The following is a 19105-nucleotide window of genomic DNA, read 5'->3' as shown; positions in this document are numbered from 1 at the left end:
AGAGATTGCAAGTAGAATAGCAAGAAGGACGCTCCAAGTAGGAGGAATGACGCACACAATGGCCAGGGAGAAGGTAGGAGCAAATGGAGATAATCCTGCCAACAGTGTGGACTTGGGTTCACAAGGACAGGGAAGCATGGAAGGGTATTGGGCGGGGGAGTGCCAAGATCAAGGGAGGTTAGTGGCAGCTTGTGCAAGATGGAGGGATTCCCCAAGGTGGGGGAGGGAATCCTTGTAGGACCCAGATCATGAAGGAATGCAGTAAAAAACGTGCCAGCAGGGACACCTGGGTGGCTCAGTGGTTGAGCATCTGCCTTTGGCTCAGGTTGTGATCCTGGGGTCTTGGGATCCAGTCCTGCATCAGGCTCCCCACAGGGAACCTGCTTCTCCCTCTGCCTATGTCTCTGCCTTTCTACCTATATCTCTCATGAATAAATAAATAATTTTAAAAATTGCCAGCAAATCTGCATTTAGCTGCAGAGAGTACATTTTCTCCAGCTGTGCCCAAGGTTTGCACAGCCCAGACAAGCCTGAGGGTCCCAGAGGTCTCCAGTGGTATGACTAGTGCAGAGCTGCCGCCCCCCCAGATCCTGCCACAGGGAGAGGCCAGGAAGCTCAGGTTCACGAACACCCCTGTTTGGGCTCAGAGTGAGGATTCGAGGGGGTGTGATGGATGTGTTTCTCTGACCATAAGGAAGTGTGGGATTTCCCCACTGAGAACCCTAGATATGGGGTTCTCACAGCTCTGATAATAGCTGTGATAGAATAGGCCACAGGATGTGTCAACACACACGTACACTCGTACACACACACATACACCCCATTGGGCCCTGAAAAGAGTGAGAAGACAGTCCCAAGGGATGTCAAATCCAAAATATTCAATGGTGAGATTTCCCCACTACCACCCCACTTCTAGGGACTCTGTCTGCAAAGGACGGCAGTGGATTTTGAAGAGGCAAAGGCTTCTCTCTGGCGTCAATCAAGGGGAGACCTTAAGGCTTAGAGGTAATTGGAGGGGCGCGATCACCCCTGAGGCTCAGCCTAGTTCTCTGCCCCCAGCCCCTCATTTCTCTGAGTGTCTCAGACCACAACAGGACACCTGGCTTAGAAGATTTGCACATTGGTTTGCAATAGCTGCTTTCTTCTCAGGAATCCCAGCAGCCCTTCCTCCCGGTCCTTCATTTACCTCAGGGATGCAGGCCCTGCTTCTCCTGAAACTCCCACTCCCATGAGCCTCCCCTCCTACCCCCTGCCTGTTTCTGGACATCCCTGGCTTTCATCCAGTCTCTTGTTTGCTCGTTTCATTTTCCTGGTTGACTTTGGGTCCCATTCAACTCTGAACCTTTATCTCTCCCTCTGGGAACCTGCCCGGAGTCGGGGATGCCAGATCCCCCACCCACCCAGGCCACCCAGAGGCCCGGGACCGTGGTGATAAGAGAAGGAGTCCTGGGGGCAGCAGCTGCTGCAGTGTTGTCCAAGAGGGCGCCTAGGCTTTGCAGCTGCTAGGGAAACTCCCCAGCAAACAATGAGTCCTAGCACTGGGATAAGAACAGGGCATGGGTCAGGCCAGCTCCACTGCAGGAACAGATCCCATCTCAGAAAGCCCACCCATCTCTCGGCATTCTCTTCTCTGCTCTCCGTGTACCACCTAAGCTCCTGTCCCACGTAGATTCTGGGGTGATGGCAGGCATAGAGTTCCCCAAAGCCTGTTCATGCAGCCTCTCCTCTCCTCTCCTCTCCTCTCCTCTCCTCTCCTCTCCTCTCCTCTCCTCTCCTCTCCTCTCCTCTCCTCCCCTCCCCTCCCCTCCCCTCCCCTCCCCTCCCCTTCCCTTCCCTTCTCTCCTTTCCCCTTCTCTTTCCTTTTCTTTTTAGATTTGTATGTATTTATTTGAAAGAAGAGAGAGCCTGTGCACATGCACACGCACTCACATGAGCACATGAGTAGGGGAGGGGCAGAGGAGAGGGAGAAGCAGACTCCCCACTGACTAGGAAGCCCAATGTGGGGTGCAGCCCCAGGACCCCGAGATCATGATCTGAGCCAAAGGCAGACACTTGACCGACAGCCACATAGGCACCCCCAGCCAGTCCCTTCCTGGGGCAAAAAGACCTCCCAGAAAACAAATAATTCTCCAGGAAGTAGAACCCAGTGTCTGCGTGGAACCAGGAAACAGAGGCCTCCATCCTTCTTTACACACAGATCCAGTCCCCAGTTCCCACTCTGCTCTCCATGGGGGACCCCACCAGAAGAGCCACCTCCCACCTACGGTCCCCAGTGAGGTTAATTTTGATGTTCATATTTTGAAGACAAGATACCCAGAGGTCCTACTGAACTAGGAGTGGGGGGTTTGTGCCCCACTGACGTAGCTCAGGTGCTCAGATTCCTGCCCGCCCCAGACACCTGCCCCTGCCCCCCGACAGTGGTGCCTGGACACAGGACGTGGATGGCTGGAGACCCAGAGGAGTCAGCTTGCAGGGACTAGAGAAAAGCCAGAACCCGGATATTGGTCCTTTGCTATTGTTCCTGGCAGGAGGCAAAGGAAGAGATCCAACCATCGAACCAGCAAACAAGACTGAATACCACGTTCCGCCCCTACTCCCCCACCCACCAGGGACCCAGGCTCCCAGCACCCTGTTCCCCACCTGTTTCCTTCAGGGACACCACCCTTCCAAGTCTGAAGCTCCCAGCAGGCTTGTAGGCCACAGCCACCAGCTGTTCTCACACCCCTCTAAGGACCCAGGTGTCCAGCCCTGCCCTTCCCAGGCTTTCAGGGTCCCCATTCCACCTGGCCCTGGGATCACCAGCCTCCTCCAGGAAGTTGGCACCATCTTCCTGGCAGGTGGCCCAGGGTGTGGCGGAGGAGCCAAGAAACTCCACTATATAGCCCAGCCCAGGGGCTAGCCCTGCAGCTCCAGGGACCTGCAGGTGAGATGAGAGAGGCTGGGGTCCCCTATAGAAGTGGAACATTGGGTCCCCTACTCTAACCCCTGGCTCCAGGCTTCCCCACTCCAATCCCACCAAACCCATTAGACACCTAACTCCCATCCTTGTCCTGTCCTGCCCTCCATGGCAACTCCTCCATCCCCACCACCAGACCTACTGGATACCTAACTCCCCTATACACACACACTGGCCTTTCGATCCAGCCCACCTCAGCCTTCCTGGTACCCAGGTGGCCCTGGTCCTGAACCTGGGCCCTTCTGTCCTCTTTGGGACAGCACCCAGCCAGAAGGGCAGACCGGCCTTCTATGACCCCCTCTCTTTCCCTGCTGCAGACATGGGTTCCCTGTGGAGCTGGTGGGCCCTCTGGACTGGAGCAACCCTCCTGTGCGGTAAGTCGGATAGATCCCATCCGTGTCCTTGCACTAAGTCTGGGGGACTCTGCCTGCCGGGGTCAGCACGTTCCATCTGTACGCCCTCCAGCCCCATCTCCAATGCCACCCCAGGCTAGCTGAGATGGGAGAGAGGTCCCCTAGGTTCTACAGAGAAATGTGGAATTCTCCCATTTTCTCCCTGTCCTAGAAGAAAGCAAATGAAATCTGCGGTCCCCAGATTTAAGTCCTTGAGACTACCGTTTTCTCAATTTTCTATAACTCAACTCAAGTTCTGACTCTGGGCCTCCTTCTGCTGAGGTGGTAGAAAATTTCACTGAAGTCATTCTGGAAGGGCTTGGTGCCCAATTCCCGAGGTTTATGCCCAGGCCAGGAGCCTCGGGGAAGCCAGAGTACCTGCGGAAGGATGGGGCCTCAGAGCCTTCTAGTCATCAGTCGGCGTCCACTTCGGTCACTTCGGAAGTCTTCTCCTGACCCTGTGGGACATGGGGACGTCCTTCCAGCCCCCCCTTAGTCAGCAGACAATCCTTCTATAACCCCATACTCTCTCCAGGACCCTGTAGATCTCCTTCCCTGTCCTCTTCATCCTTCCCCTCCTTTTCTCTCTCTCTTCCCAGCCCTGGAGAATCTCTTCCTAGTTGGGGTGTTGAGAAGCACCCACTCCTCTCTCTTTCCAGGAGACATGTTGTCAACACTCCTATAATCTCCTTCTTCCCTTAACCCCCTTTACATCCCACCCCCTAATATTTATTTATTTATTTGTTTGTTTGTTTATTTATTTATTTATTTATTTATTTTTAAAGACTTTATTTATTTATTCATAAGAAACACAGAGAGAGAGAGGCAAAGACACAGGCAGAGGGGGAAGCCCTGCAGGGAGCCTGATGCCAGAGTCCATCACAGGACCCCAGGATCACGCCCTGAGCCAAAGGCAGATAGATGCTCAACCACTGAGCCACACAGATGCCACCCCCTATGTTTTATTAAGACAGAAGTCTAAACTGGCACCTGAATCCAGCCAGTTTGGGCTCCATAGTACTTAAAACAATTTTGGGTTGGAGATTTCATGTGGAAATTCAAATAGCCAGTTTCTCGGGTAAAATGCTAAGAGCTGGCATTAAAAAAAAAAGAGAGAGAGAGAGAGAAGAAAAAGAGCCCATAAACCATCATAATAACAGGCTAAAGCTAGCAGCAACACCCCGCTTTCCTTGGTGTATGAATGCTCCGGTTTGCACCCAGATGGTTTCCCACGTTTACATCACTTGCCTGGCCACATCAGCATTTGTTTGAGATCCCCACCCGGAAGTGTACAGGCTTCTAGAAAACAAAAGCCAGAAAAGCTGGTCAGTGAATAAGGAGAAAGAAAAGAAAGGAGGGTGGGGGTGAGGGGAAGCAATAGGATGGTCTCTAGGCGCAATGCAAGGGCTTCCTTCTCTGTGGGAGAGGACTGGGTGAGCAGCCCCACAACTGTGTTCTCTGCCCCCAGGGTTGACCCAGGGGACCTCAGTGGACTTCTTTGCAGCCTTCCTGCAGAACTACCTGCCCGGGTACCACCAGGCCTCTCTCCAACTCCTCCTCTCCAGTCTATCAGACCGCCCCACCTCAGTCTCCATTCACTGCCACGCAGATGGCACCGTGCAGAATGTCATAGTGAACCCTGGGCAGTCAGTCACGGTCAACATCAGTTCCAAGGCCGAGATGGTCGGCAGTAAGGTCTTCCAAAACTCGGTGATGATCTCCTCTGACCACAACATCTCTGTGCAGGCTGTAAACACAAAGCCCAATACAGCAGAGCTGACGCTGCTGTGGCCTGTCCATGCTCTGGGCACTGAGTATTTTGTGCTCACACCTTCCAGCATCTCGTCCAAGAACCTCAAGGAGTTTGCCGTGGTGGTTGGGGCGGCGGGGGCTTCGGTCACTATTCAGCTGAAGGGATCGGTGACATTCCAGGGCAAGTTCTACCCAGCGGGCAGTGTCCTAAGCTTGACCCTGAAGCCCTACGAGGTGGTCCAGGTACAGAGCACAGCGGAACTCTCGGGGTCAAAGATCACAGCCAGCAGCCCCGTGGCTGTGTTCTCAGGCCACAGCTGTGCCCAAAAACACACTAACTGCAACCATGTGGTGGAGCAGCTGCTGCCCACGTCCGCCTGGGGCACCCGCTACGTGGTGCCCTCTCTGTCCTCCCAGTCCCGCTACGATCTGGTCTATGTCGTGGCCAGCCAGACCACGAAGCTGACCTACAATCAGGGGAGCACCACGGGCTCCCGTGGGCTCCAGGCGGGCGACGTGGCCGAGTTTGAGACCCGGCCAAACCTGCCCCTCTACCTGTCAGCGAATGTGGGCATCCAGGTCCTGCAGTTTGGCACAGGCGCCACCAGGGATGGAATAACCTATGACCCCCACCTGGCCTTGGTGCCAGATGTGGCAGCCTACTGCCCGGCCTATGTGGTGAAGACTGTGCCAGGCACGAAGGGTTTGGCTCTGGTGATGGCACAGACAAAGGCGGTTAACGAGCTGACCATGGATGGGCACGGGATGGGGGCCGATGTCTCCTGGACAGCTGTGCCCGGCAGTGAGTTCTCATATGCCGAAGTGGACCTTGGGCCTACTGACAAAATCCACATGCTTGAGGCCACTACCAACTTCGGGCTGCTCACCTTCGGGCTGCTCCAGGCCGTAAGCTATGGGACAGCAGGTGCCTGTGGCCGAAGTAAGTGATGGGAAGTGACCCCTGGCCCTGTCCACCTGGTGACCCCTTTGCTAGCTCGCTTGCCTTTTCCTTTTTTTCACCCGCCTGCTCCCCTGTGGCTTTCATGCTCAGCTGGGCTGTCCCCACCCCACCTCCATCCTCTCTGCCATCCTCCCCTTCCCAAAGGCTTCCCAGCTCCTCCCTACCCAACCCCCTCCAGGACCCCCTACATATTTAGCAATAAGCGTGATCCAGGGTTCTGACCAATAAGAAGAGATGCCAGCCAGAGCACTCACTGTAGCAGGGTCCTACAAGCCCCCGCAGTGGCTGGCAGGTGTCTGACATCAGCCCTTTGTCTACTGCTTTTTGTGTGTGGGGGGGGAGGGGGGGAGTTAGGGATAGAGTCCTAGGAAAGAACCAAGGTGCCTAGAGGAAAGGATCTTTGCAGGGAGGAGTGGGATCAGGCTGGCAGCTTCTCACCAGCTTAGAAATACTTTGATATTTTAGCAACTATACCAGCTGCTAACTCCCACTCCCACACCTCATATAGGAGTGTTCATGCCCCAACTCAAGAGGTCTTAAGAGTATGACAATAATAATGGCTACCATGTTGGGGGGAGTTCTCTCTCAATATACCAGAGACCATTCTAGATGTCTTGTGTGTGTTAATAGTCAATCTCTAGGACCTGGCCCTACACCTAACGTTAGGCTCTGTGCATTGAGGGTTGAGGGGCCGCCCCCAGGCAATGTGGTGTTTGAGGACACTGAAGCCAGACTTCTAATCCCACCTCTACTGTGTGCCCTTGGGCATGTGACCTCTCCTCCATGGGCCTCAGTTTTCCCGTCTATACAGGGATAATAACTATACCCCTTCACAGGATTGCAGCGGGGGAGTAATGAGTTGACATTTATAAAGCTCTTAGGGGTTATCTGGCAAGTTATTATGAGCAAACAGAAAGCAAGAGCTTTTGTACTCTGGAAGGCAGGGGAGGAAGAGCTATTTCTTCCTATGTGGACTCCCTGCCTCAAGCTAGGACCCTAGACATTAGAGTTCCTGGCACTGGCAAAAATGCCCCCTCCAACCGCGGGCATGCAAGGCACCCAACTTCAAAGAGCCACTTTGTGCTTAAACAGTAGAACGCGAGAAGGGGTAGGTGATTCACGGTAATAGGTAACACTCAACGCCTCGGCCAAACCCTACTTATATTTTAGCTTATTTAAGCCTGGCAACACCCTCCTCCCCAAATATCCCTGTGAAGAATGTAACATTATCACCCCCTTGTTACAAACAGAGAGTTTAAGATTACTTGTGCAGGGCCGCACAGCTGACCGGCAGAGCCAGGACACTAACCTAGGCAGCCTGAGCCACCGGTCATTTCTGTTCTGATGAACAGTCTCTGTCTTCCATTTTCTGTCCTTTAAAAAGATTCCTTAGCCTTCTGACCTGAGTGAGAATGCACGGGGAGGGGTCACAGGGAAAGAAAACCCCAAAATGAACATTTCCACGATGATCCCTGCCCATCCTTCTTCACTACCTTCCAGTTCTTCTGGGCTGAGCCATGTCAAACTAGGGAAATAGAATACCTGGGGTTGGGTCACATCTGGGCAGCCATCTCCCCTTGGGATTTCAGAACTCGGTGTCCCCACTTCTCAAGTGGGTAGTTGTGAGGCAAGTGCCCAAACTCTCCACAGCAGGAGAGCTCCAAGAGTCCCTCCAGGAGAGCTCCAGAATACTCCTGACACTTTCCCTATTGCCACCTTGCCTCCTCTCCCCAGCCGTGCCATCCCAGGAGAAGCCCACCTGCCAAGACCTGCAGTGTACTTTCCAGCAGCAATGCCAGGTGGTGGATGAGCAGGCCAAGTGCGTGGAGATGCCTGTGGCCACCTGCCGCGCCCAAGGTGACCCCCACTACACCACCTTTGACGGCCGTCGCTATGACATGATGGGCACGTGCTTGTATACAATGGTGGAGCTGTGCGGCGAGGACGAGACCCTGCCTGCTTTCAGCGTGGAAGCCAAGAATGAGCACCGGGGCAGTCGCCGGGTCTCCTATGTGGGCTTGGTCAACGTGAGGGCCTATAGCCATGTGATATCTCTGGTCCGTGGGGAAGTTGGCTTAGCTCGGGTAAGTATCCAGAAGCTTCAGATTTAATACCTATGAGCTTCCCGTCAGAAGGAGGAGGCAAAGCTTGGGTGGAGGGCCCCAAATCCAGGCCCTCTGCTGTGGGGTGGAGGGTACAGAGAACGGGGCTCACAGAAGTGGGGGCTGGGGAGGGAGGATTTGAATCCCTGTGGTCCAGCAATTCCACTTCTAGAAATGTTAAGGATATTCAGAGATGTGGTTAAGGGGGAAAGACTTTATGCCAATGTAGTTTGTAATAGCAAAAGAAAAAAAGAAGAGGAAACAAAATGCCCAACGAAGGGGGATATCTTAAGTGACCAAATGCTAATCAGTTCGCATTTGTTACGTTCTGGATTTGTTTCTTAGTGCTCTCTAGGTATTAATGCATGGAATGCTCACAGCGACCCAGAGGGGAGGCATTATTATTATTATTAATAACACTTTTAGATGAAGAGACTGAGGTCCAGAGCGACGGGTGACTTCCCAAGGGCTCAGAGCCAGTGAGAGATGGAGCTCGGAACACGGGCAGGCTGGCTCCACAGTCACTATTCTTAACTTCTTTGCCATTCTGCCTCATACAATAGTTTTACATTGTTTTGTTTACTTTTGATATCAAATGTACACATAATAAAACCCATACATCTGAAGTTCGTGGAGTTTTGACAAATGTGCAGCCAAACCTCCATTAAGACAGAGAATGTTTTCCTCATTCCAGAACATTCTTTCATGCCCCTTCCCAGACAATCCCAACCCACTCTTAGAAGCAACCATAGTTTTGATGTTTTTCCACCATAGTTAGTTTTGCCCGTTCAAGAACTTCACATTCACAGAACCACACACTATAAGCAGTCATTTGCGGGAAGATTCTTTTGCTCAGCAGAGTACATGTGAGTTTCTTCCATGTTGCTGTGATGGATTTTTTTTAAAGAGGTAAAGCGTTGGCATAGCTCAAAACAAACAGGGCACGTTGTGAAAGGTCTGGCTGTCACTCCTGTCTTCATCTGCTATCTTGCCCTCCGCCAAAATTCCCCATTCCCCAGTTTTACTGACTTCTTGACGTTTTACCTAGGGTTTCTTGATACCAATAGAAGCAATATAAACCTACATTCTTACATCTCCTCTTTCTTAGCGAAGAGTTCTGTACTGTCTGCTCTGTTCTGCGTTTTGTTTTTTGCACTGTATGGTAGCTTCTGGAGCTGTTTCCATATCAACATAAAGGGAGACTCTGCCTTTTTTTGTTTTCTTTACATCTGCACGGGTCTGCATGGGATGGATGCCTCTTCATTCAGTAAACTCAATCCCCACCCCCCATGGATGCTTTGTTCACGATGGTAAACAGCAAAGCACTGAGTATCCTTATAGCTCTCTTGTTTTACAAGTGTAAAAGTGTGAGATTAACAAGCGGATTAAAGCGGATTAATGTAGGTGTTCTCGAGATCCAGAGGGATTGACCACAAGCTCAGAGAGACTTCAAATCTTTGATATTATGTGTAGAATTTTGCACATGCTGTGAAGTTTTTCGGAAAGAGGGCCTATTATTTTTGTCAGATTCTTACAGAGGGGTCAGTGACTGGACAAAGGCTTAGAGCTCCTTGTGATGGGATGTCCCCAAGACATTGATTCCTAGGAGAAAAGAGGGGTTCATGAAGTGGGGACTTCAGCATGGTCCCATCATTTAAAAAGAAAAAAATATACAAATTAAAAGGTAGAAAAAGCCCTGACTGGATTTATAAATGTACCTCTGTGTGTGTGTGTGTGTCCACAGCAATATGGGTGATTTCTCTTTTTTCATTTTTTCCCATGAACATTTTGTAAGTTTCCTGTAGTGAACAAATATTACTTGTGTCATTTAAAAATGGAGATGACTTGCCTCCCTGGGCTGAGAGCCTGTGAGTGTCTGGTGACTGCTGTACCCACAGCACTGCCCAGTGTGGACCTGGACACACAGGGGCATTCCTGACTCACTGACCAAATGAAGATCTATCTTACCTTTGGACCTTGTTCATGCGGTCCCCTCTGCCTGTTATTCCTTTTCTCATACCTCTTGGCTAAGACAAGCATGTGTGAAGAGAGAATTAAGAAGAAATGCTCAGAAAGAGGAAACTGGGCCCAAGGGACAGAGAGACACGCTCCTCATCCTCCGGTTAGGCCTTCTCCTCGCTCAGGACATTTGCGAAAGAATACCCTTCCCCTTGTTTTCGTGGCTCTCCACACTGATCCTTTATAGCTCAGCTTAACTCAGCTGTCCTTGCCCCAGGAAGCCTCTCCCAACCTGCTAGATTGAGTCTGGCTCTTCTTCTAGACTCCCAGAGCCTCCTATACTCCCACCACCTCCTGTACTCCCACTGTCCTGATCACTCTGATCTGTCACTTTGATCTAATAGTGACAGATCTATCTCCCTCATTGGACTGAGAGCCCCATAAGAGCAGGGTCTGGGTTATCTTGGTCATCACTCCCAGGATCTCCCAGCCAGGGCCAGGCACAGAGGGAGTGCCTGGTGAATGTTTACTTAACCCAGCAGTGCCTTCACTCACTTATTGAGCACTTGCGATTCTGCTAGGTACTGTTCTAGGCGCTGGAGATGAAGCAGTGAGGAAAGCAGACAAAAATCCCTGTCTTCATGGAGCTGACAGTCTATGGCATTAGGCAAATGATAAACATGAGAAATTTGTAAATTATATGTTAGAAACTTAGAAGCTATAGGGGAAAAAAATAGAGCAAGGAAGGGATGTAGGGAGTAGGGAGAGGTTGCCATATAAAATAGAGTGGTCAGGAATGGTCTCACGGCCATGGTGACATGTGAGCAAAGCTTTTGTAAGAGATCAGGGAGTGAGCCTTGTGTGCATCTAGGGGAAGAACATTTTAGGCCACAGGGATGCAAAGGCAAAGATCCAGAGCCTTGGTGGGTGGCAGCAACAGGAAGAAGGTATCCCAGGGCAACCGGAACAGGGGAAGCAAGTGGGAAGGTTTGAGGGGTGAAGGCCAGACTGCACAGGATCTTACCACCGACTCCCCTCAACCCCCTCATCTTTGCAGATTGACAACCAGCGCTCGCGCCTGCCCGCCTCCCTGGCCGAGGGTCGCCTGCGGGTGTACCAGAGTGGGACACGGGGCGTGGTGGAGCTGGACTTCGGGCTGGTGGTCACCTACGACTGGGACTGCCAGCTGGCCGTGAGCCTGCCAGTGCGCTTCCAAGACCAGGTGTGCGGACTGTGCGGCAACTATAACAGTGACTCCGCCGATGACTTCCTCACCCCTGACTTGGAGCTGGCACCCAACCCCGTGGAGTTTGCCAATAGCTGGAAGCTGGATGATGGGGATGACCTGTGTGACGATGGCTGCCAGAACAACTGTCCCTCCTGCACCCCAGGCCAGGCCCAGCATTACGAAGGCAACCGTCTCTGTGGCATGCTGACCCAGCCCGATGGCCCCTTTGCTGCCTGCCACAGCGCCCTGCCCCCGAGGCCTTTCCTGGAGGAGTGTGTGTACGACCTGTGTGTGTTCAATGGGGACCGGGCCAGCTTGTGCCGGAGCCTCAGCGCCTACGCCCAGGCCTGTCTGGGGCTTGGCATCTCTGTCGGGAACTGGAGGCCACTAGCCAACTGTCGTGAGTGATGCCCTTGGTGTGGGCTGGGAGCCCGTGGTGGGAGGCAGAGGACTCAATATCTGAGCACTTCAGCCTGAAGCTGGACCATGTCAGGGACACCGGGAGGATGGCCAAGATGTCCAGACTGTGCCCATAGTGAGCCTAAGGTTGGGGCAGACAGTCACTACTAGACACTGACCACTAGAGTGTTCCCTGCTGAGCTCGGCAAGGCTGGGGCAGAGTGGTCAGGGCCAGAATGGAGGAAGTCCAGAGGGCCATGGGCAATCAGGAAAACTTCTTGACTCAGCCTGGGGGTTGGGGTCAGGGAGGATTTCCTAGAGAAAGGGATGCCCAATCTGAAACCGATAGGAGGAACTGAAACTGGGCAGAATAAAGGGGCAGCAGGACATGGGTTCCAGGCTGAGAGAGGAGCATGTGCAAAAGCTGGCATGAGAGGTAGTCCCCAGAGTTCCAAAGCAGAAATGTGAACATCCCTTCATTCAAAGCCCTTCTGTGACTCCCTGATGCCCTCTGGATAAAGTCCAGGCTCCTTCGTCAGGCGGCCATCCACTTAATCATTCATTCACTCATTCATTCATTCATTTATTCATCCCAAAACATTCCCTGAGCCCCTATCTCACCCCACCCCTCTGCTGATGATGGGCACAGTGAGGACCAGCACACACCTGCCCCTGCCCTTGTGAAACTCCCCAAGAATTTTTCAGGATACATGACATCTATGCACAGGGAAAAGGAGGTGTCCAGGCCCGGGTGTAGGGCTTGAGACGGGGACTCTGGAGGAGGAAGTCTGGGGAGACACTGAGGCCGCATGGGGTTTGTCTTGGTCAGTACTCCGTCCTCACCTCACTGCTGGGTAGACACCAGCCAGAGTTCTCCAGTGCCTCCTGTGGGCCAGACTCTGTCCTTGTTGCTGTCGAATAGGGGTCGGGAGGGAGAGGCGGATTGAGGCCGACCAGATCCCCACTCTCACAGAACTCATATCCTAACAGGGGAGACATACAGTAAGTAGTAAACCATGGAATATCTTCAAAGAGCAACAGAAATGAAGTTCATGTAATAAGAGCAAATGGGGGGATCCCTGGGTGGCGCAGCGGTTTGGCGCCTGCCTTTGGCCCAGGGCGCGATCCTGGAGACCCGGGATCGAATCCCACGTCGGGCTCCCGGTGCATGGAGCCTGCTTCTCCCTCTGCCTGTGTCTCTGCCTCTCTCTCTCTCTCTCTCTGTGACTATCATAAAAAAAAAAAAAAGAGCAAATGGGAGGCTCACAAAGAGGGTGCTCCCCTTTCTGTGGAGGTGACATTGGGAGCCGAGAGCAGGATAAGACAGTGGAGTCAGCTAAGCAGTAATGATGCTATGGGCTGTCTCTGCATAGATGAACTCATTTACTTCTCAGAGCCCTGTGAGATCAGAACTGTTACTATCTCGTTTTACTGATGGGGAAACGGAGGCACAGGGCAATTGGAATCATTTGCTCACAATCACACAGCTAAGCAGGGGAGACCAGGATTTGAACCCAGGCTAACTGGTCTCCGTTAGCTTTCTTACATGCTTCATTGCTTTCTGAGGAGTGGCCGATCCAGATACTGGAAATAGCCAATGCAAAGGCCCTGAGGTGGGAGTATGAGGAGCCATGAGGAAGCCCTTGTGTCTGGGACAGAGTGAACCAAAGGGAGAGTGAGAGGAGTTGAGGAGAGAGATGATGGGTGCAGATGATGGAGAGCTTCGTGGGCTACCAGGAAGACTTGAGCTTTTCCCCTAAAATAGCACCACAAGAGGGCTCTGAGCAGAAGGATGCCACTGGTGTTCGCAGGGTCTCTCTGGCCTGCGAGAGCAGAACGGGGTTGTTGGGGGACACCGGGCAGAAAGCTGCTTGTGGGGGGACCAGGCCAGGATGGGGACGATGGCAATAGAAGGGGACAGATTCTGGATAGATTTTGACAATGGAGCTCCCAGGATTTACTGACAGATTGGTTGTCCGTGAACAAAGGAGGAAAAGAGTTAACTATGTCTCTGAGGTTTGGGATCCCACACCTGGAGGGATGGAAATGCCCTGGGGAGCTCTGGGGGAGGAGGGTGTGGGGAGGGAAGTCCCGTTGAGTCCTTCCCGACAGAGCACCCCACCCGGCCTCTCGTGCTGGCCTGAGCCCCCTCCCTGTCTCTGTCTCCCCCCTCCGCAGCCCTGTCCTGCCCAGCCAACAGCCGTTATGAGCACTGCGGCCCCGCCTGCCCCGCCACCTGCAACTCCCAGGCAGCGCCTGCCAACTGCTCCGGGCTCCCGTGCGTGGAGGGCTGCGTGTGCCTCCCAGGCTTTGTGTCCAGCGGTGGCTCCTGCGTGAAGGCCTCATCCTGTGGCTGCACCTTCCAAGGCCGCCCGCTTGCTCCAGACCAGCAGATGTGGGAGGACGAGCAGTGCAGGCGGCTCTGCACCTGCAACGGCGCCACCGGGCAGGTGAGCTGCAAGGACACACAGGGCTGCCCAGCTGGCGAGCGCTGCCGCGTCCAGAACGGCCTCCTGGGTTGCTACCCCGACCGCTTTGGGAGCTGCCAGGCATCCGGAGACCCACACTATGTGAGCTTTGATGGCCGGCGCTTCGACTTCATGGGCACCTGCACGTATCTGCTGGTGGGATCGTGTGGCCAGGCTGCAGCGCTGCCCACCTTTCGGGTGCTGGTGGAAAATGAGCACCGGGGCAGCCAGACTGTGAGCTACACGCGTGCCGTACGCGTGGAGGCCCGTGGCGTGAATGTGATCGTGCGCCGGGAGTACCCTGGGCAAGTGCTGGTGAGTGACCCAGGACCCCGGGGGGCCAGTAGGGTGGGGGCAGGAAATCCCCCTTAAGGAGTGAAGTTCATACTCTCTTAACCACTACATCCTATTGCCACTCCTGAGGAGACAGATGGGACAGGCAGGGACAGAAGTGGATGGGAGAGTATTACAGGCAGAAGGAGCGAGTGCAAAGACCCCGAGGCAAGAACAAACCAGAGGGGCAGAGGAAGAGCCAGGAGGCCCATGGGGCTGGAATGGAGGGAGGGGATGATGAAGGGAATGCCTACAATGGAGATTTTGATTTAAACCAAAACCAAAGGACAAGGAAGAGACCACCAGGCCAAGAGTGGTGGTTCCTAGGCACAGGAAGCAGCAGGTGCAAAGGCTGGGCTGAACTGAGCTTGAAGAGACAGGAGAACAGCACAGAGCCGGTGCAGCTGGACCTAAGAGTGAGGCTGGAGGTGTGGAATAGAGAGGTTGATAGGAGACTAGGTGAGAAAAGTGGAGACAAGCAGGGCCTGGTGGGCAGAGGGGTTCTATTTTAAGCTGAGACGTAAAGGATCATGGGGAGGCCACCAGACAAAGAATAGGGACGTGGAAGGGGATAGGAATGTCACAAGCAGAAGGCACAGGGAAGGCCCTGAAGCTGAGCTGAGCTCACTGAGTCCAGGAGAAAGTGAGAATGCCTGGCTGGAGTTGCAGGGGTGTGGACAGATGGTACCAGAGAACAAAATTGGAGAGTAGTGAGGCTCAGATCACCTAGAGCCTCTTAGGCCATCGTAAGGGGTTTGTATCAAAGCTAACACCCACAGCTGAAGTAGCATTGGCCAACTAAAAAGTGCTGTGTGGTATCCTAGGGGGAGGGGACAGCAAGTGCAAAGGCCATGAGGTGGTGTTCAGGGTGACACCAAGGAGGCTGGGTGAGCACTGTGGCAGGTGATGCAGACATAGAGGTGGACAGAGCCAAAGTGGCTCTGGCTTTGTACCAAGTCCCAAAGGCTGAAGGGGAAGCAGCCAGGAGAAAAGTGTTGGGTGATGTTCTTGGCAAAGTGAAAAGGCCCTAAGGTTGGACTAAATCGAGAGGAATAACAAGAAAGCCGGCATGGCTGTAGCAGAATGAGTGAGGCAGGGGTGGAGTGGGAGATGGTAAGGTTGAGGAGGTTATGGGGAGACAGGTCCCATAGGCTCTGAAGTCCATGAGTTAGAGATTTGGATTTAAGCTGATAGTTGAAGGCTGAAGAGAGGTAGATGGTGTGCCACATAGAGGGGATAGCAAGTGCAAAGGTCCTGAAGTGGAACCAAGAATAATGTGCTCAAGAGAATAGCAAGGAGTTCAGAATATTTGGAGCCAAGTGTGTGAAGGGTGGGACACAAAGCCATGAATACCCTGACCCCTTGGATCTCCTTCATCTCTGCCCAGGTGGATGGCATCCTTCATCACCTGCCCCTCCAGGCAGCCAACGGGCAGGTGCAGGTGTTCCGCCAGGGCCAAGATGCCGTTGTGCGCACAGACTTTGGCCTCACTGTCACCTACAACTGGAATGACCGTGTGATTGCCAAGGTGCCCAGCAGCTATGCTGGGGCCCTGTGTGGGCTCTGTGGGAACTTCAATGGGAACCCCGATGACGACCTGGCTCTGCGGGGTGGAGGTCAAGCTCCCAATGCACTGGCCTTTGGCAATAGCTGGCAGGAGGAGACGAGGCCAGGCTGTGGAGCAACTGAGCCAGGCGACTGTCCCAACCTGGATTCCCTGATGGCCCAGCAGCAGCAGAGCAAGAAGGAGTGTGGCATCCTTGCCGACACCACGGGGCCCTTCCGGGAGTGCCACAGCAAGATAGATCCACAGGGCGCTCTGCGCGACTGTGTCTATGACCGCTGTCTGCTGCCAGGCCAGTCTGCGCCATTGTGTGAGGCACTGGCCGCCTATGCTGCTGCATGCCAGGCCGCTGGGGCCACTGTGCACCCCTGGAGGAGTGAGAATCTTTGCCGTGAGTACCGGGAGGGACAGCGGGGGGGGGGGGGGGGGGGCTCAGCCTTATGAATATTCATTAACCTATTAATATTATTAATCTACGTGATTCTTATAAAGATATTCTGAGGTAGGGACTGTGGTTATACCCATTTAACAGATGAGAAAGCAGAAGCTTAGGAAGATTCAGTTAAACACCTGGGGATCATGACAGGTAGGAAGTCACAGATGCAGTAAATATTTGTAAGACGACCCAGAATATCTGGTGGCCCTGGGTCTAATTCCTATGTGGCAGCTGTCATTCAGAGATGAGTAGCAATGCTGCCCTTAGAAGAAGCCTGGTCCCTCTCCAGTGTTTTTGGTCACCGTCTGGCCCACTTCACTCCTTTACATCTTACTGGATGGTACACATGCTGTCCACTGAAATACACATGATAAATACATGCATGTCACGTCACATTGTTTCTTTTTCTCCTTCAACTTAACTTATAGTCATTCATTCATTCAACAAATATTTGTTGAACACCTACTATGTTCCATGCACTGAGGACATAATGGGGGAGAAAACAGGAAAAAAAATCTCACTCTCCTGAACTGACCTTCCAATGATTTTTAGTTCCAGCAGAATTTAACCTAACGTAATATACTTACATACATGAAAGTCTCTTTTTTGATCACCACACCAGTTAGTTTTTGATGTGTAACCAACATCCCCAAGGCTAAAAGTGGATTAAAACAAAAAGCAGTTATTGCTCATGATTCTGTGGGCTGCTGGGCTGTTCTCCTGGTCTGGGCCGCATGGTTTATCTTTGCAGTCCTGCTGGCAGTTCTATGGGGGCTGGATGGTCTACAATGGCCTGACTTTGCATCTTAGGAAGAGTACCCCTATTGCTATGGGTGGCTTTCGTGTGGCACACTCCCTACTATGCAGCTCCCCTTCTAAGAGTTTCTAAGGATTTTTCTCATTTCCTTCTCACCACCACCCTGTGAGGTGGGATCACTCCTATTCCTATTTTACAAAGTGAGCAGTTGGAACTACAGAGATATTAAGTGATCTCCCTGAGGTCGCACAGCAGGGCAGCATGACTTGCATCCAGGCAGGCTGGCTCCTGAACTTGTACTGTTAATCGCTTTATTCTGTTGCCTTTGTGGAGACTGAGAATCTCCTATTTCCTTAAAACTACTCCTGCCCTTGTACCCCTTAGCAGTTGTAGAAGACTGGGTCATGAGGATGCAGACATCAGGCAGAGGGGGGCTTAGGGTGGGGCCTGACTTACCCAGCACCAGCTTTGATGACTGTGGGTATCATGCCATTCTCAGTTCCTCTACCACCCCTTTGTTTTTGTTTTTGTTTTTGTTTTTTTATATTCCTGACACATTTTATTTTTTTTTAAGATTTCATTTATGTATTTTTGAGAGACAGAGAGAGGTAGAGACATAGGCAGAGGGAGAAGCAGGGTCTCCACGGGGAGCCTGATATAGAATTCGATCCCAGAACCCTGGAATCACACCCTGAGGTGAAGGCAGATGCTCAACCACTGAGCCACCCAGGTGCCCTTGCTGACATGTTGTAAAGCAAATTCGAGCATGAATTTCCCATAAATATTTCAATAAACATCTCCACTTAAATCACTTTCGTCCTGTAACAGCTATTTTCCTTTTCTCTCCTACATATTATTATAAAATTTTTCAAATGTATATAAAAATTGCAATAATTTTACCATGAATACCCATACATTTGCCAACTACATTCTAGTCTACATTTTACTATATTTGCTTTATCACATGTGTGCCCCTCTATCCATTTTGTTTGGGCCATTAATTTATTGGAAAAAATCAAGTCATTTGTCCTGCAGAATTTCCTCCTTTCTGGGTTTGGCTGGTTGCTTCTTCATTGTTTTATTTAACTTGTCCCTCTGTTCCCACATTCTCTTGTAAGCTGGCTATAAGATCTAGAAGAGCATGTCTAAAAGAACTTTGGTGATGATGGAAATATTCTGTCCCTGAGCTATCCTGAGGGTCACACCAATTACATATTGAGCACTTGAAATGAGGCTGGTGTGACCAAGGAACTAAATCTTCTATTTTATTTAACTTTAATTAACTTAGATTTAAATGGCCACTCGTGGGTATCATATCAGCACAGATAGAGGCTTTACCGGGCTTAGTCTTGGCTTTTTTGTTTTATTTCAAGGAAATCACCTTATATTCTGGAATGGCTGGAGTTTGGAGAGAGGAACGGGAATTATTTTTTTCCTCCTTACAAAATGGGCCAAATATTTCAATTTACTACATAATTACTACTACTACTATATCATGATAGAATGAAGAAGCTAAAACCACTATGTTCACAAACACATTGCATCAATCACATACACACACTGTATATGCATTTACATGTTTAAAATATGTTCTTAAAGACATTACAGGGCAGCCTGGGTGGCTCAGCGGTTTAGCGCCACCTTCAGCCCAGGGCGTGATCCTGGAGACCCAGGATAGAGTCCCATGTCGGGCTCCCTGCATGGAGCCTGCTTCTCCCTCTGCCTGTGTCTCTGTCTCTCTGTCTCTCTCATGAATAAATAAATAAAATCTTAAAAAAAAAGACATTACAGATAACCA

General features: G+C 51.9%; 1 protein-coding gene across 2 annotated transcripts in view; it reads left to right on the top strand.

Moving 5' to 3' along the window:
* The first annotated feature begins 3186 nt into the window (after positions 1 to 3186).
* The window catches only part of FCGBP (Fc gamma binding protein), a 38775-nt gene continuing 22856 nt past the window's right edge, over positions 3187 to 19105 (top strand). The window contains exons 1-6 of one of the 2 annotated variants that reach the window (XM_026009921.2): positions 3187 to 3330; positions 4817 to 6040; positions 7796 to 8145; positions 11180 to 11750; positions 13928 to 14532; positions 15938 to 16505. In XM_026009921.2, coding sequence (XP_025865706.2) covers positions 3276 to 3330; positions 4817 to 6040; positions 7796 to 8145; positions 11180 to 11750; positions 13928 to 14532; positions 15938 to 16505 — 3373 coding nt within the window. In that variant the 5' untranslated portion in view covers positions 3187 to 3275. The remainder of the gene's footprint in view (positions 3331 to 4816; positions 6041 to 7795; positions 8146 to 11179; positions 11751 to 13927; positions 14533 to 15937; positions 16506 to 19105) is intronic. The other variant, XM_072752532.1, reaches the window with a different exon arrangement.

This window comes from Vulpes vulpes, chromosome 1, assembly GCF_048418805.1.
Source record: "Vulpes vulpes isolate BD-2025 chromosome 1, VulVul3, whole genome shotgun sequence".
Taxonomy (NCBI): Eukaryota; Metazoa; Chordata; class Mammalia; order Carnivora; family Canidae; genus Vulpes; species Vulpes vulpes.
This window is presented reverse-complemented; position numbering and strand designations above follow the sequence as displayed.